Source organism: Cherax quadricarinatus, chromosome 30 (assembly GCF_038502225.1).
Source record: "Cherax quadricarinatus isolate ZL_2023a chromosome 30, ASM3850222v1, whole genome shotgun sequence".
Lineage (NCBI taxonomy): Eukaryota > Metazoa > Arthropoda > Malacostraca > Decapoda > Parastacidae > Cherax > Cherax quadricarinatus.
This window is the reverse complement of record NC_091321.1, coordinates 30,670,661-30,688,090: the sequence shown is the minus strand read 5'-3', so window position 1 is coordinate 30,688,090 and position 17,430 is coordinate 30,670,661. Positions and strand designations below refer to the sequence as shown.

The 17,430-nt window shown below is 43.2% G+C and overlaps 1 protein-coding gene across 1 annotated transcript in view; it reads left to right on the top strand.

Moving 5' to 3' along the window:
* The window catches only part of LOC128687055 (organic cation transporter protein-like), a 227,022-nt gene that overhangs the window by 75,845 nt on the left and 133,747 nt on the right, over nt 1-17,430 (top strand). Inside the window, exons 4-6 of the mRNA XM_070090122.1 lie at nt 15,356-15,524; nt 16,510-16,642; nt 16,948-17,099. Coding sequence (XP_069946223.1) covers nt 15,356-15,524; nt 16,510-16,642; nt 16,948-17,099 — 454 coding nt within the window. The remainder of the gene's footprint in view (nt 1-15,355; nt 15,525-16,509; nt 16,643-16,947; nt 17,100-17,430) is intronic.

Below are 17,430 nucleotides of genomic sequence, written 5' to 3'. Positions count from 1 at the left end.
CTCCTACCTAATTAAAGCCAAACTAGTCCACGGCCATATCATTGCTACCTATGCTACCTTCATCGGCACTAAACCGCTGTTCAGCAGTGAGAATAGCAATAACACGGGCGCGAGGGCATGGCGGGCGGGTGCATGGACGGGAGGGCGTGGGTGGGGGGTTGAGGGTTAGGTGGTCGAGGGTGAAGTCAAGGTGGTCGAGGGTGAGGTGGTCGAGGGTGGGGTTGTGGGTGGGTGATTGAGGGTGAGGTCAAGATGGTCGAGGGTGAGGTGGTCGAGGGTGGGCCATGGGTGGGGGTCGTGGGTGGGGGTCATGGGTGGGGGTCGTGGGTGGGGGTCGTGGGTGGGGGTCGTGGGTGGGGGTCGTGGGTGGGGGTCGTGGGTGGGGGTCGTGGGTGGGGGTCCTGGGAGTCCACTCAGGAAAGGGAGCCACTCTGTAGAAGGCCTTTTCAGGAGGAGCCACTCAGCCATAGGAGCCATACTGTAGAAATCATCACTACTAATGTGTTATTACAAAAAAATAATTAGATTGTTTTCCAGCGAACTGCGGGGCAGTGATGAATATGGTGAAAGGTTTCACGAAGATATTTCAACCATAGAAAAATGGTACCACGGCAATTGGTTCACAAGAATGCTCGCAGACTCTTGCTGGACATTGGCAAGAGATGATTCTTCAGCCCACTATAAGCATCAAGAAAAAAGGCAGAGAGTAGGTACGGATTAGAATTTAAAACATACTGACACATATTGTACGTTATAATAAAATAATGAAATACTACAGATCTCGTATCTTTAAACCTACAGCAAAAAAGCATTTTTCAATGTGATATTTGGATTCAGGGCATGAAAATACTTAAGAGGGCTCTGGTGGCTTGTTGGCTAAAACTCTCACTTCGCACGGCGAGGGCCTGGGTTCGTTTCCTAGCCAGGGTAGAAACATTGTGCGTGTTTCTTTATACCTGTTATCTATTCCCCAACAGTAAAATGGGTACCCTGGTGTTAGTCGACTGGTGTGGATCCCATCCTGGGACACCGACCTAATTTGCCCGAAATACTCAGCATAACAAGAGTTTTCTATACAGTAGAATGTCATTGATCTCAGATATGGTCTGTATACCTTGTACATGTACTTGTAGTAAATAAAGACATTATTATTATTATTATTATTATTATTATTATTATTATTATTATTATTATTATTATTATTATTATTAATCTTAGAAGCATACAACTTTTCAAAAAATGTTGACCATTGATATAACGCAAACATAAATTATCTGTTAAATGCAGTGTTATATATAACAGAAAATTAAGCAATTTATTCACCTGTAATCAAAGAAATGCACCCTCATACAGTATATATACTCTATTTTTTAGTAACACATCGTCCGCTTCCCATCAAGGCAGGGTGCTGCTAAAAAGAAAAACTTTCACAAACATTCACTCCATCACTGTCTTACCAAAGGCTTACTTGCAACATTAACCTCATTAACACCCCTTCTTCAGAGACCTAGAGATGGGAAGCACAGTGCAGGAACTGTACTTTCCATCTCCAGGACTCAAGTCTGGCCTGCCGGTTTCCCTGAATCCCTTCATAAATGTTACCTTGCTCACACTCCAACAACACGTCAAGTCCTAAAAAATATTAATCTCCATTCACTCCTATCTAACACCCTCATGCATGCTTTCTTGAAGTCCAAGCCCTTTGCACATTCATTAGGGATTGCCGGTACTTCCGGCCCGGGTCTTCTCCAGATGGTGACCCGGCGGTGGCCCCCGGGTTGGGGGTGTCGTTCATCTTCTTTCTTCTGTCTTCTTTCTTGGGCCCTCCGGGTGGAGGGTAACATCTTCTTCTCTCTTGCGGTGACTCCCTTGCACACAAAACGTCATTTACCCCCCTCTAACTATACCAAAGCCTACCCCTACCCCATCTTCCCTCTACTACAGATTTATACACTCTCGAAGTCATTCTATTTCGTTCCACCCTTTCTACATGTCCGAACCACCTCAACAACCCCTCCACAGCCCTCTGGATAATAGTTTTGGTAATTCTGCACCTCCTCCTAATTTCCAAACTTCAAATTCTCTGCATTATAGTCACACCACACATTGCCCTTTGATACGACATCTCTACTACGTCCAGCAACATTCACCACCCATGCTTCACACCCATACAAGAGAGTTGGTATAAATATACTCTCATTCATTCCCCTCTTTGCTCACTTGGGCAAAGTTCTTTGTCTCCACAGACTCCTTAATGCACCACTCATCTTCTTACCCTCGTCAATTCTATGATTCACGTCATCTTTCGAAGACCCCTCTGCTGACACATCCACTCCAAAATATCTGAATACATTCACCTCTTCCAAACTCTCTCTCTCTCTCTCTCCAATCTTATATCCAATATGTCGTTACCTAATTTTTTTTATCTTCATCACCGTACTCTTTTCTATATTCACTTTCAATTTTCTTCTTTTACATACTACTCTGAACTCATCCACCAACCTTTGCAACTTCTCATCAGAATCTTCCAAAAGCATAGTGCCATCAGCAAAGAGCAACTGTGACAACTCTCACTTTGAATTAGACACCTCATGCCAGCACCAGAGCATTCACTCTTCTTACAACCATATCTATAAGTACTTTGAACAACCATGTTGACAACACACATCCATGTCTAAGGCCTACTTTTAATGGGAAAAAAATCTCCCTCTTCCCTACATACTCTAACCTGAGTCCCAATATCCTCGTAAAACATTTGACTGCTTTCAATAACCTACCTCCTATACCATACACCTACAACATTTGCCACATTGTCCCCTATCCACCCTGTCATATGCCTTTTCCAAATCCATAAATACCACAAAAACCTCTTTACCCTTATCTAAACGCTGTTCACCTATATGTTTCACTGTAAACACTTGGTCTACACACCCCGTACCTTTCCCAAAGCCTCTTTGTTCATCTGTTATTCTGCTCTCCGTCTTATTCTTAATTCTGTCAACAATAACTCTACCATTCACATTACCAGGTATACTCAACAGACTTATTCCCCTATAAATTCTGCATTATTTTGTCCCCTTTGCCTTTATATAAAAGAACTATGCATGATCTCTGCCAATCCCTAGGTATACAAATAACTCGCACATAGAAGAGAGGAGCTTACGACGACGTTTGGGTCCGACTTGGACCGAAACGTCGTCGTAAGCTCCTTTCTTCTATGTTCGGGTTATTTGTGTATCGTTCCAGTCACGGTATTGTGCCTTTTTTTGTTATTTGTTAATCCCTAGGTACCTTACCCTCTTCAAGACATTTATCAAATAAAAGCACCAAACACTACTAAACTATATCCCCACCTGCTTTTAACACCTATGTCTTTATGTCATCAATCCCAGCTGCCTTACCCCCTTTTATTCTATCCACTGCCTCACGAACTTCATCATACTCACAACTGGCTCTTCCTCACTCCTACAAGATCTTATTCCTCCTTGCCCTATACATGAAATCACAGCTTCCCTATCTTCATCAACATTTAACAATTCCTTAAATTATTCCCTCCATCTTTCCGGTACCTCTTACTCTCCATTTAATAGAGCTCTACTATTTTGAACTATGAAATTCATATGTTCCCTAGGCTTTCTCAACTTATTAATCTCACTCCAAAACTTTTTTTTTATTTTCAACAAAATTTTGGTTATAACATCTCACCCTCTCTCTCATTTGCTCTCTTTTTACATTACTTTACCACACTCTCAACCTCCTCTCATATCCTAACTTTTTCTCTCTTACTACTCTCTTTACTTCATCATTCCGCCAATCGCTCTTCTTCCCTCCCGCACCCACTTTCCTGTAACCACAAACTTCTGCTGAACATTCTAACACTACATTCTTAAACCTACACTGTACATCATCGACCCCATTCCTATACTCTCACTAGCCCATCTGTCCTCCAATGTAGTTTATATCTTACCCTAACTTCCTCCTCCTCATATCTTGTATGCTTATTTATCGTCTTTTTCTTTCTGCACAAAGTTCAATCAAAGGGCTCCCATTATCAGTTACACCTGGCACCCCAAACTTACCTACCACACGCTCTCTAAAAGTTTCTCCTACTTTCGCATTAAGGCCCCCTACCACAATTACTCTCTCACTTGGTTCAAAAGTTCCTACACACTCGCTTAACATCTCGCAAAATCTCTCTCGTCTACACTCCTATCTTCTCCAGGTTCATACACACTTGCTATGATACACTTCTCGCACCCAACCCTTTTTTAATCCACATAATCCTTAAATTTATATATTTATATTCCCTGTTCTCTCTCCATACCTGATCCTTCAACATTATTGCTACTCCTTCCTTGGCTCTAACTCTCTCAGATACTCCTGACTTAATCCCGTTTATTTCTCCCCACTGAAACTCCCCTACCCCCTTCAGCTTTGTTTTGCTTAGAGGTAGGAGATCCAACTTCTTTTCGTTCATAACATTTCCATTCATCTCGTTCTTATCATCCGCACTACATCCACGCATTTTCAAGCATCTGAGTTTTATAAAGTTTTACATCTTCTCTATTTTAGTATTTTCTACAGGAGATGGGGTTACTAGCCCATTGTTACCGGCATTTTTGTCGCCTCATGCGACACACATGGCTTATGGAAGAAAGATTCTTTTCACTTAAGTGAACTGAGGAAATAAAGAAGAACAAGAGTTATTATGAATAAGAAGAAAAACTTAGATGTGTGTATGTATATATATGCATGTGCATACTTTTGTAGTGTGACATAAGTGAAAATAGAATTGGCAAGATATACCTGTTATCCCGCGTGTTTATGACACAGGATAAAGACCCAGCAATCCTACCATCATGCAAAACAATTACAGGTTTCTGTGTCACACTCACTTGGCAGGACAGTAGTACTTCCGTGGGTGGTTACTGTCTACCAACCTACTACCACATGAGGATAGCACATCCCTGGGTGGTTGCTGTCTACCAATCTTCTACCACATGACGATAGTACCTCCCTGGGAGGTTGCTATCTACCAGCCTACTACCACAGGGCAGTAGTTCCTCTCTGGGTGGTTGTTGTCTACCAACCTACTACGACAAGACGGGAGAACCTCCCATGGTGGTTGCTATCTACCAACCTACTACCACAGGACGGTAGTACCTCCCTGGGTGTTGCTGTCTATCATCCTACTACAACAAGACGGTAGTACCTCCCTGGGTGTTGCTCTCTACCAACGAACTACCACAAGACGGTAGTTCCTCCCTGGGTGTTGCTGTCTACCAGCCTGCTACCACAGGACAGTAGTTCCTCCCTGGGTGTTCCTCTCTACCAGCCTACTACCACAGGACGGTAGTACCTCCCTGGGTGTTGCTATCTACCAACCTACTACCACAGGACGGTAGTACCTCCCTGGGTGTTGCTGTCTACCAACCTACTACCACACGACGGTAGTACCTCCCTGAGTGTTCCTCTCTACCAACCAACTACTACAGGACGGTAGTACCTCCCTGGGTGTTGTTGTCTACCAACCTACTACCACAGGTCGGTAGTGCCTCCCTGGGTGTTGCTGTCTACCAACCTACTACCACAGGACGGTAGTACCTCCCTGGGTGTTGCTGTCTACCAACCTACTACCACAAGACGGTAGTACCTCCCTGGGTGTTGCTCTCTATCAACCAACTACCAAAGGACGGTAGTACCTCCCTGGGTGTTGTTGTCTACCAACCTACTACCACAGGACGGTAGTACCTCCCTGGGTGTTGCTGTCTACCAACCTACTACCACGAGACGGTAGTACCTCCCTGAGTGTTGCTCTCTATCAACCAACTACCAAAGGACGGTAGTACCTCCCTGGGTATTGCTGTCTACCAACCTACTACCACAAGACGGTAGTGCCTCCCTGGATGTTGCTGTCTACCAACCTACTACCACAGGACGGTAGTACCTCCCTGGGTGTTGCTGTCTACCAACCTACTACCACAAGACGGTAGTGCCTCCCTGGGTGTTGCTGTCTACCAGCCTACTACCACAGGACTGTAGTACCTCCCTGGGTGTTGCTGTCTACCAGCCTACTACCACAGGACGGTAGTACCTCCCTGGGTGTTGCTGTCTACCAGCCTACTACCACAGGACGGTAGTACCTCCCTGGGTGTTGCGGTCTACCAACCTACTACCACAGGACGGTAGTACCTCCCTAGGTGTTGCTGTCTACCAACCTACTACCACAGGACGGTAGTACCTCCCTAGGTGTTGCTGTCTACCAACCTACCACAGGACAGTAGCACCTCCATGGGTGTTGCTGTCTACCAGCCTACTACCACAGGACGGTAGTACCTCCCTGGGTGTTGCTGTCTACCAACCTACTACCACAGGACGGTAGTACCTCCCTTGGTGTTCCTATCTGCCAACCTACTACCACAAGACGGTACTCACCTAGTTGTACTCACCTAGTTGAGGTTGCGGGGGTCGAGTCCGAGCTCCTGGACCCGCCTCTTCACTGATCGCTACTAGGTCACTCTCCCTGAGCCGTGAGCTTTATCATACCTCTGCTTAAAGCTATGTATGGATCCTGCCTCCACTACATCGCTTCCCAAACTATTCCACTTACTGACTACTCTGTGGCTGAAGAAATACTTCCTAACATCCCTGTGATTCATCTGTGTCTTCAGCTTCCAACTGTGTCCCCTTGTTACTGTGTCCAATCTCTGGAACATCCTGTCTTTGTCCACCTTGTCAATTCCTCTCAGTATTTTGTATGTCGTTATCATGTCCCCCCTATCTCTCCTATCCTCCAGTGTCAGTGCCTCCCTGGGTGTTGCTCTCTACCAACCAACTAACACAGGACGGTAGTACCTCCCTGGGTGTTGCTGTCTACCAACCTACTACCACAGGACGGAAGTACCTCCCTGGGTGTTGCTCTCTACCAACCAACTAACACAGGACGGTAGTACCTCCCTGGGTGTTGCTGTCTACCAACCTACTACCACAGGACGGTATTACCTCCCTGGGTGTTGCTGTGTACCAAACTACTACTACAGGACGGTAGTACCTCCCTTGGTGTTGCTGTCTACCAGCCTACTACCACAGGATGGTAGTACCTCCCTTGGTGTTCCTATCTACCAACCTACTACCACAGGAGGGTAGTACCTCCCTAGGTGTTGCTGTCTACCAACTTACTACCACCGGACGGTAGTACCTCCCTAGGTGTTGCTGTCTACCAACCTACCACAGGACAGTAGCACCTCCATAGGTGTTGCTGTCTACCAGCCTACTACCACAGGACGGTAGTACCTCCCTAGGTGTTGCTGTCTACCAACCTACCACAGGACAGTAGCACCTCCATGGGTGTTGCTGTCTACCAGCATAATACCACAGGACGGTAGTACCTCACTAGGTGTTGCTGTCTACCAACCTACAACCACAGGACGGTTGTACCACCCTTGGTGTTGCTGTCTACCAACCTGCTACCACAGGACGGTAGTACCTCCCTTTGTGTTGCAGTCTACCAACCTACTACCACAGGACGGTAGTACCTCCCTAGGTGTTGCTGTCTACCAACCTACTACCACAGGACGGTAGTACCTCCCTAGGTGTTGCTGTCTACCAACCTACCACAGGACAGTAGCACCTCCATAGGTGTTGCTGTCTACCAGCCTACTACCACAGGACGGTAGTACCTCCCTAGGTGTTGCTGTCTACCAACCTACCACAGGACAGTAGCACCTCCATGGGTGTTGCTGTCTACCAGCATAATACCACAGGACGGTAGTACCTCACTAGGTGTTGCTGTCTACCAACCTACAACCACAGGACGGTTGTACCTCCCTGAGTGTTGCTGTCTACCAACCTACTACCACAGGACGGTAGTACCACCCTGGGTGTTGCTGTCTACCAGCCTACTACCACAGGACGGTAGAACCTCCCTGGGTGTTGCTGTCTACCAGCCTAATACCACAGGACGGTAGTATCTCCCTAGGTGTTGCTGTCTACCAACCTACCACGGGACGGTAGTACCTCCCTGTGTGTTGCTGTCTACCAACCTACTAGCACAGGACGGTAGTATCTCCCTAGGTGTTGCTGTCTACCAACCTACCACGGGACGGTAGTACCTCCCTAGGTGTTGCTGTCTACCAACCTACCACAGGACGGTAGCACCTCCCTGGGTGTTGCTGTCTACCAGCCTAATACCACAGGACGGTAGTATCTACCTAGGTGTTGCTGTCTACCAACCTGCCACGGGACGGTAGTACCTCCCTAGGTGTTGCTGTCTACCAACCTACTACCACAGGACGGTAGCACCTCCCTGGGTGTTGCTGTCTACCAACCTATTACTACAGGACGGTAGTACCTCCCTGGGTGTTGCTGTCTACCAGCCTAATACCACAGGACGGTAGTATCTCCCTAGGTGTTGCTGTCTTCCAACCTACCACGGGACGGTAGTACCTCCCTGGGTGTTGCTGTCTACCAGCATACTACCACAGGACAGTAGCACCCCCGTTGGTGTTGCTCTTTACCAACCAACTACCACAGGATGGTAGTACCTCCCTTTGTGTTGCTGTCTACCAACCAACTACCACAGAACGGTAGTACCTCTCTAAGTGTTGCTGTCTACCAACCTACTACCACAGGACGGTAGTACCTATCTAAGTGTTGCTGTCTACCAACCTACTACCACAGAACGGTAGTACCTCCCTAAGTGTTGCTGTCTACCAACCAACTACCTCAGGACTGTAGTACCTCCCTGGTTGTTGCTGTCTACCAACCTACTACCACAGGACAGAAGTACCTCCCTTGGTGTTGCTGTCTACCAACCTACTACCACAAGACGGTAGTACCTCCCTGGGTGTTGCTGTCTACCAACCTACTACCACAGGACGGAAGTACCTCCCTGGGTGTTGCTGTCTACCAACCTACTACCTCAGGACTGTAGTACCTCCCTGGTTGTTGCTGTCTACCAACCTACTACCACAGGACGGAAGTACCTCCCTTGGTGTTGCTGTCTACCAACCTACTACCACAAGACGGTAGTACCTCCCCAGGTGTTGCTGTCTACCAACCTACTACCACAGGACGGTAGTACCTCCCTGGATGTTGCTGTCTACCAACCTACTACCAAAGGACGGAAGTACCTCCCTGGGTGTTGCTGTCTACCAACCTACTACCACAAGACGGTAGTACCTCCCCAGGTGTTGCTGTCTACCAACATACTACCACAGGACGGTAGTACCTCCCTGGATGTTGCTGTCTACCAACCTACTACCAAAGGACGGAAGTACCTCCCTGGGTGTTGCTGTCTACCAACCTACTACCACAAGACGGTAGTACCTCCCCAGGTGTTGCTGTCTACCAACCTACTACCACAGGACGGTAGTACCTCCCTGGATGTTGCTGTCTACCAACCTACTACCAAAGGAGGGAAGTACCTCCCTGGGTGTTGCTGTCTACCAACCTACTACCACAAGACGGTAGTACCTCCCCAGGTGTTGCTGTCTACCAACCTACTGCCATAGGACGGTAGTACCTCCCTGGATGTTTCTGTCTACCAACCTACTACCAAAGGACGGAAGTACCTCCCTGGGTGTTGCTGTCTACCAACCTACTACCACAAGACGGTAGTACCTCCCCAGGTGTTGCTGTCTACCAACCTACTGCCATAGGACGGTAGTACCTCCCTGGATGTTTCTGTCTACCAACCTACTACCAAAGGACGGAAGTACCTCCCTGGGTGTTACTGTCTACCAACCTACTGCCATAGGACGGAAGTACCTCCCTGGGTGTTGCTGTCTACCTACCTACTACCACAAGACGGTAGTACCTCCCTGGGTGTTGCTGTCTACCAACCTACTACCACAAGACGGTAGTACCTCCCTGGGTGTTGCTGTCTACCAACCTACTACCACAGGACGGTAGTACCTCCCTGGGTGTTGCTGTCTAACTACATTTATATCACTACATTTATAACTATAGTCACGTGCTTGTTCTTTGTAGATAACAGTGCAGTCTGTGATGAATATAATATGTTATATAAACTATATGAATTACATTTTTTGTTTCATACACAAGATAAATGAAAGTTCATAACTAAATCGTTTGGTAATGGGAAGTTAAAACAATCGACTACATTAGGGGTCATTAAGGCTGCATATCACATGTTTTCCATCATCCAACAAGTATTTCATTCCTTATAAACGAAAATTAAATAAATTTTCAGCAAGTATAAACAGAGATATTCACGTCTCGGTGTATATCTTGGTTTATAAACAGAGATATTCATGTCTCGGTGTATATCTTGGTGTATAAACAGAGATATTCACATCTCGGTGTATATCTTGGTGTATAAACAGAGATATTCACGTCTCGGTGTATATCTTGGTTTATAAACAGAGATATTCATGTCTCGGTGTATATCTTGGTGTATAAACAGAGATATTCACATCTCGGTGTATATCTTGGTGTGTAAACAGAGATATTCATGTCTCGGTGTATATCTTGGTATATAACTAGAGATATTCACCTCTCGGTGTATTTTTTTTTTTTTTATTCGCCGGTACTCTCCCGGCCCGGGTCTTTTCTAAGAGTGGTGACCCAGCCTTGGCTCCCTGGGAGGAGGTACAAGTACCCCCTCATGTATGGGATCAACTATCCCCAGGCCTAGCCACAGTGTCCGCCCTCACGGGGCTCGTAGGGAGAAGCTAGGCCTCTGGTCTGCCATCAGCCCCGCCCCAAAGATGCTCGTGGGGATTGCAGTCTTGTGAGCTGCAGGTGGTAGCAAGCTCAGGCTATTCTCCTCTCGGTGTGTATCTCTGTTTATACTTGGATTTCTTTGAATTGAAAAAAAAATGAATGGTACTCAGTGGGCCGTTACCAAGCACCATGGCTTGTTGTAGTGCTTTTGAATCTCAGGTTCAAGTGTTGAAGGAGATTCTACTTCTTCAGGAGGAAAATAGGAAGCTGAAACTTCTCATAGATGAGTTTGGGAGCGAGTGTGAGAAGGATTTAGCTGTTGTACCTGGGCACCTCTGCAAAGACAGTGATTATGAATGAGTGATGGTGAAAGTGGTGAATGGGGAGGGAGTCTTTTCTTTATTTTTGGGTTACCCTGCCTTGGTGGGAAATGACAGATGTGTTTAAAAAAAAAAAAAAAATTCTCTAGGAATGGTCGCCAGCAGTGATAGTGGCAGCCACTTTAAGTTGCAAGTGGTTAACAGTTCAGGAAGAACGAAAATGAGGATAGTTAATAGAGAAAATGTGAAGGTAGGAAATCGATTCTCTGTTCTCCAAGATGAGTGTACTTCAGTGGTTAGTGAGGTTGAAGGTACCACTGATTCCCCTGCTAATCAAGGTAAGAATATTTTAATAGTAGGCGATTCTCAGGTAAGATATATGGACCGTGCATTTTGTAACAGACAGAAAGATCAGACAGAGAGTGTGTCTTCCTGGAGTTGGTGTTGGTGACATAGTCAGCAGGTTGGATAATATTATGGCAGGTAATGGGAACAAGCCCATTATCAGTCTTAGTGCTGGGGTAATGACATTGGGAAGGGCAGGAGAGAGGAGCTGCTGGATAAGTACAGGTCAGCCATAGAAGTAGTTAGGTCTAAGGGAGGGATCCCAGTCATATGTAGCATCTTGCCTAGAAAGGGAGTGGGCAATGAATGGATGTCTAGGGCAATTGGTATAAATTACTGGCTAGACAGGTACTGCAAGGAACTTGCAATCCCATTCAATGATAACTAGGACCTATTCTTTGGCAAACGTGATATGTATGCAAGGGATGGGGTTCATCTCTCTGGGGATGGAGTGGTTGCATTAGCCAATTCAATTGAGAGGGCAATTGATGACTTGTCTAGGAATTTAAACTGATAGATTATAGAGGTATGGGTGTTTGTGGGAAACAATCAGGCTGCAGCATTAGGGTTAAAAAAGCAGTTATTACCGGGATACCTCAGGGATATGTTTAAAAGACAATATTCAAAATAAAGTTGCTAGTAATGGCAAATCAATTGATCAACAAACAAAGAGAAATAGTAGAGGGCAACGAGTGACTAGCTCCCTTAAGGTTTACTATACAAATAGTAGGAGTCTAAGAAATAAGATAGATGGGCTAAAATTACTTGCAAGTGTAGGTAATATAGATATTATTGGTATAACGGAGACCTTGTTCAACCTGAAAGATGCAACATACAGGGTTATAAACTATTCCACACTGATAGGGTTAACAGGAATGGTGGTGGTGTGGCGATGTATGTAAGAGAAAATTTAAATTGTTATCTTAGACATGATATAAGATTAGAAACATCGAACACAGAATCTGTTTGGCTACAGTTTCTTGAGGGACGTGACAAATTAATTGTGGGTGTGATTTATAGGCCCCCAAACCTTGATAGGGAGGGCAGTACGCTGTTATGGGACGAAATTCATACGGTATCTAGATATGAAAATGTTGTGATAATGGGAGATTTTAACTTTAGACAAATTGATTGGAACAATATGACAGGAAATCTTGAGTCTAGTGACTTTCTTGATACGGTTCAGGATTGCTTTTTAGAACAGTTTGTGACAGAACCAACTAGAGGAAACAATCTGCTTGACTTGGTTCTTGCCAACAAAGATTCACTAATTAATAATCTTGAGGTTAATGGTGAGCTTGGGGAAAGTGATATATCATAGAATTACCCAGATAACTGTAATCAAATCTCTGTCCCAGATTTTCGCTTGGCCGACTTCATGGGACTGAAAAATTACTTGGGTGGGCTAAATTGGGATGTCATGACTATGGGTCAGGTAGGTGATCTAGTTTGCCAATACGATGTTTTTCAGAGCATAGTACTAGCTGCCCAGACAACTTTTGTTCCGAGTAGGGAAATTAGATCTAACAAAAATGATCCCAAATGGATGAACAATAGATTAAAACATCTCATTGGTCAAAAGAGAGGCATATATAGGCGTATCAAAAGAGGGGATGAGCAGTTAAGAAACCAATATATTCAATTAAAGAGAGAAATAAAAAAAGGAATAAGAAAAGCAAAAAGAGATTATGAAGCTAAGGTCGCAAGGGATTCAAAGACTAACCCAAAAGGGTTCTTTCAGGTATAAAGAAGTAAGATTAGGGACAAGATTGGCCCACTTAAGAGTAACTCTGGTCAGATCACTGACAGTGACAAGAATATGTGTGAAATTCTAAATACCTACTTCCTCTCAGTTTTCACCCAGGAAAATATTAGCGATATTCCTGAAATAATAGATTATGTAGAACAGGATGATAATAAACTATGTAAGATTGCGGTAACTAGTGACATGGTCCTCAGACAAATAGAGAAACTAAAACCTAACAAATCCCCAGGTCCTGATGAACTGTTTGTGAGGGTGTTAAAGGAATGTAAATAGGAACTTCGCATACCTTTGGCTTATCTTTTTAACATGTCACTACAAACTGCCATAGTGCCTGTTAAGTGAAAACTGGCAAATGTAATACCTATTTACAAGGCAGGTGACAGGTCCTTGGCTTCGAACTAAAGACCAATAAGCCTTACCTCCATAGTGGGAAAATTTATGGAATCAATAATTGCAGAAGCAATTCGTAGCCATCTTGACAAGCACAGATTGATAAATGAATCTCAACACGGTTTTACAAAGGGGCGTTCCTGTCTTACGAATTTACTAACTTTTTTCACTTAGGTGTTTGAGGAGGTAGATCATGGTAATGAATATGATATTGTATATATGGACTTCAGTAAGGCTTTCGATAGAGTTCCACACCAGAGGCTATTGAGGAAACTTAGGGCACACGGAATAGGAGGAGAAATTTTTTCCTGGGTAGAGGCATGGTTGACAAATAGACAGCAGAGAGTTTGCATAAATGGGGAGAAATCAAAATGGGGGCACGTCACAGGCGGTGTTCCTCAGGGGTCAGTGTTGGGCCCGCTGTTGTTCACAATTTACATAAACGACATAGATGAGGGAATAAATAGCGACATAAGCAAATTTGCTGATGACACCAAAATAGGCCGTCCAATTCATTCTAATGAGGACATTAGAGCACTCCAGGATGATTTGATTAGACTGACGCAATGGCCGGAGAAGTGGCAGATGTAGTTTAATATTGACAAATGCAAAGTTTTAAATGTTGGACAGTTAAATAACCATGCCACATATAACTAAATAATGTAGATCTTAATACTACTGATTGCGAAAAGGATTTAGGAGTTCTGGTTAGAAGTAACCTAAAACCAAGACAACGGTGCATCAGTGTTCACAATAAAGCTAACAGAATTCTTGGCTTCATATCTAGAAGTATAAATAATAGAAGTTCTCAGGTTGTTCAACTCTTTATATCCTTGGTTAGGCCTCATTTAGACTATGCTGCTCAGTTCTGGTCTCTTATTGCAGAATGGATATAAATGCTCTGGAAAACGTACAGAGGAGGATGACAAAGATGATCCCATGTATCAGAAATCTTCCCTATGAGGATAGACTGAGGTTCCTAAATCTGCACTCTCTCGAAAGGCGTAGAATTAGGGATGATATGATCGAGGTGTATAAATGAAAAACAGGAATAAATAAAGGGGATATAAATAGCGTGCTGAAAATTTCCAGCCATGACAGGACTCGCAGAAATGGTTTCAAGTTGGAAAAATTCAGATTCAGGAATGATATAGGAAAGCTCTGGTTTGTAATAGAGTTGTGGATGAGTGGAACAAACTCCCGAGTACAGTTATTGAGGCTAAAACGTTGTGTAATTTTAAAAATAGGTTAGATAAATACATGAGTGGGTGTGGGTGGGTGTGAGTTGACCTGACTAGCTTGTGCTGCTGGGTCTGGTGCAGTACTCCATCCTTGCGTGGAGATGACCAGGCTGGGTGGGTCATTGGGATAATCCGGGGTGTGGGTCATTGGTCTAATCCGGGGGGGAAACATGGGCCTGCTCCGCTTGGGTCAGTAGGCCTGTGGCAGTGTTCCTTCTTTCTTATGTTCTTATGTTCTTATGTTCTAAATATATTATAATATAAGGATTTTGTTTTTGCAATACTTTGTACCTACGGTAAAATACTTTTTTAAAACATACAAAATTATTTACAGTGGTACAATTTACAAGATGTAAAAACCTTTTGATTACTTACTACATATTAATGCAAAATATCACATGATCCGTTGACCTCTCAAGGAAGGTTCCTTGACGCTGATGACGGGCTCTTGATCAAGGGAATTGAATCTGTGCTCCAGTTCCCTGAATTTAGCCTGAATACCTTCCACATCCCGCCCGCAGGGGCTGTAAAATCCTACGCTACCCCCTTGATTATAATAATAATCATTAATACTTGTAATTATTTTTTTTTATTTCCCTATTTTCCAGCTGTAGAGTTTATTGGCAGTAAATGGCGCACATTTTGTGGAATTATGATTTATATATCATTTGCACTTGGTGAAGCTATGACTGGAGTGTTGGCTGTCTTCATCAGGGACTGGCGTTGGTTGCAAGTTGCTGTCACTGCTCCTGCTTTTCTGCTTATATCTTATACTTGGTAAGTGCTGTTTATATATGCATCGTATGCAAATGTTTTCCAGCTTAAATTTCACACACTTAATATATACTGTTTGTATATACCATGTGCAAACACTACGGTTATTTCTGCTTTCCAGTTTATTTGTTGCACAACTGATATGTTTAGTTTGTTATGTCACAAGCCTGTGAGTCAGCCGCTCACCGGCTACTGAGTTTAAGGACTCAGTTGTCATGGGTTCAAGTCCCACCCATTCCATGGTTTGTTTGCAATCGTGTTATTAATATTTCGTGAGTCACAGACGTGTTAGAAAACAGAGGTTTGTGTACACTCTAAACAATGCAGGAACTAATTCCTGTATGAACTATTCTTTATTAATATTTGTAATAGGGTGTTATTAAATATCTGTAATTGGGTGCCTTCAATAGGTTACCTGATTTTTATCTACCAGCTTTCCAATTTTATTTCATCCCATACTCTAGAATGTACCATTCAACACTTGTGCACGGTAACGAGGACCACATTCCTGGAACAATTGATATGTTCACGTGCACTGTGATTAAGGTTATGTAACTTATTCCCAGCATCCTGGAATGGCTTGGATAACATGCAAAATTCAAAGTTGAATTCCTTGAAACGTTCAAAAAGGTGCCATAAAATTCGAGAACGGTAGAAAGTAGAATCAGATCTACTGATAAAAAGATTTTTACATTCAAAATATGTGAATTTTTAACTCTAGTTAAATCTAAATAATTTTCAATTTACCTCTTGTGAACAGTTTCAATATTCAGTGACTGCTATATCTTACATCCTGGAGAGTATCTGTTAAGTTTTAATTATATTCAGGTATGTTTGTTAATGTAAGAAAATATTCGTAATATAAGCCGCTCGGTATAGCATAACTCACTTTTATATATAAGGTTTGACACTAACAATATTGTAGTGAAAAAGACATATTTCCGCAACTTACATTTTGTTTTAAATAAATATTTTATGTTTCCTAAAGGTTAATGCCAGAAAGTGTTCGATGGCTAGTTCTTCAGGGTCGTTATTATGAAGCCAAGAAGATTATAGAAAGAGCTGCGAGAGTCAATAATGTTGAGGTACTGATACATCTGCTGGACGTTCACAATGTCGAGGTAATTTACCTTTGAGAGTTTTTTCTTGTCACTGAAAATTAAGATTTTCTTTTATTAGCACTGAAAAGTTCGTGAGATAATGATAAATACCCAGTACTTGTGAGACTCAGTAATGAATGATGCAAGTCGGACCGAATTGTTGTCATTCATTTCGGTCTTCTAAGTGAGGGATATTTGTATATTGTTCCAGTCATGATATTGTGCCTTTTTATTCTCCTGGTGTAGTATTTATATAGCTTATGCATCATCTCTTGAGATAGATAATCTATTTAAATTAATTGTTCATTTGTTATTCATACTGACAGTTTCATCCTGTTGACGGAACTCTATCTGTACCCAGAAGTAACATTGGGTTTGTGAATGAAACTAGACAAGAAGCAAAGATCAAGAAGACTGTTATTGACCTGTTGAGAACTCCTCTTATGAAGATGAGATCACTCAGCATGTTTTTCTACTGGTAAGTATAAAAAGTTATAGATGAAACTCAGAATAATAGATTTTTTGTTTACATTACGATTCCTTAGTAAATATTTACATTTGTTTATCCTGAGTATCCAGTAAATTAAAAAAAAATTATTTTACCTTTCATAAGTAATTCTTCGTTGCTGAGGAGATATTTACATGAAAAACAAAGTTTAATGCATAATTTTTAATTTATTATTGTCCTTCAAAGTAAATGAACAATGATAATGATATTATTAACGCTACACTTTCCACTTTGTGTTTCTTATTTTTTGAACAAACTGGCCACATCCCACAATGGCACGGTGACCTCCTTAAAATATAGG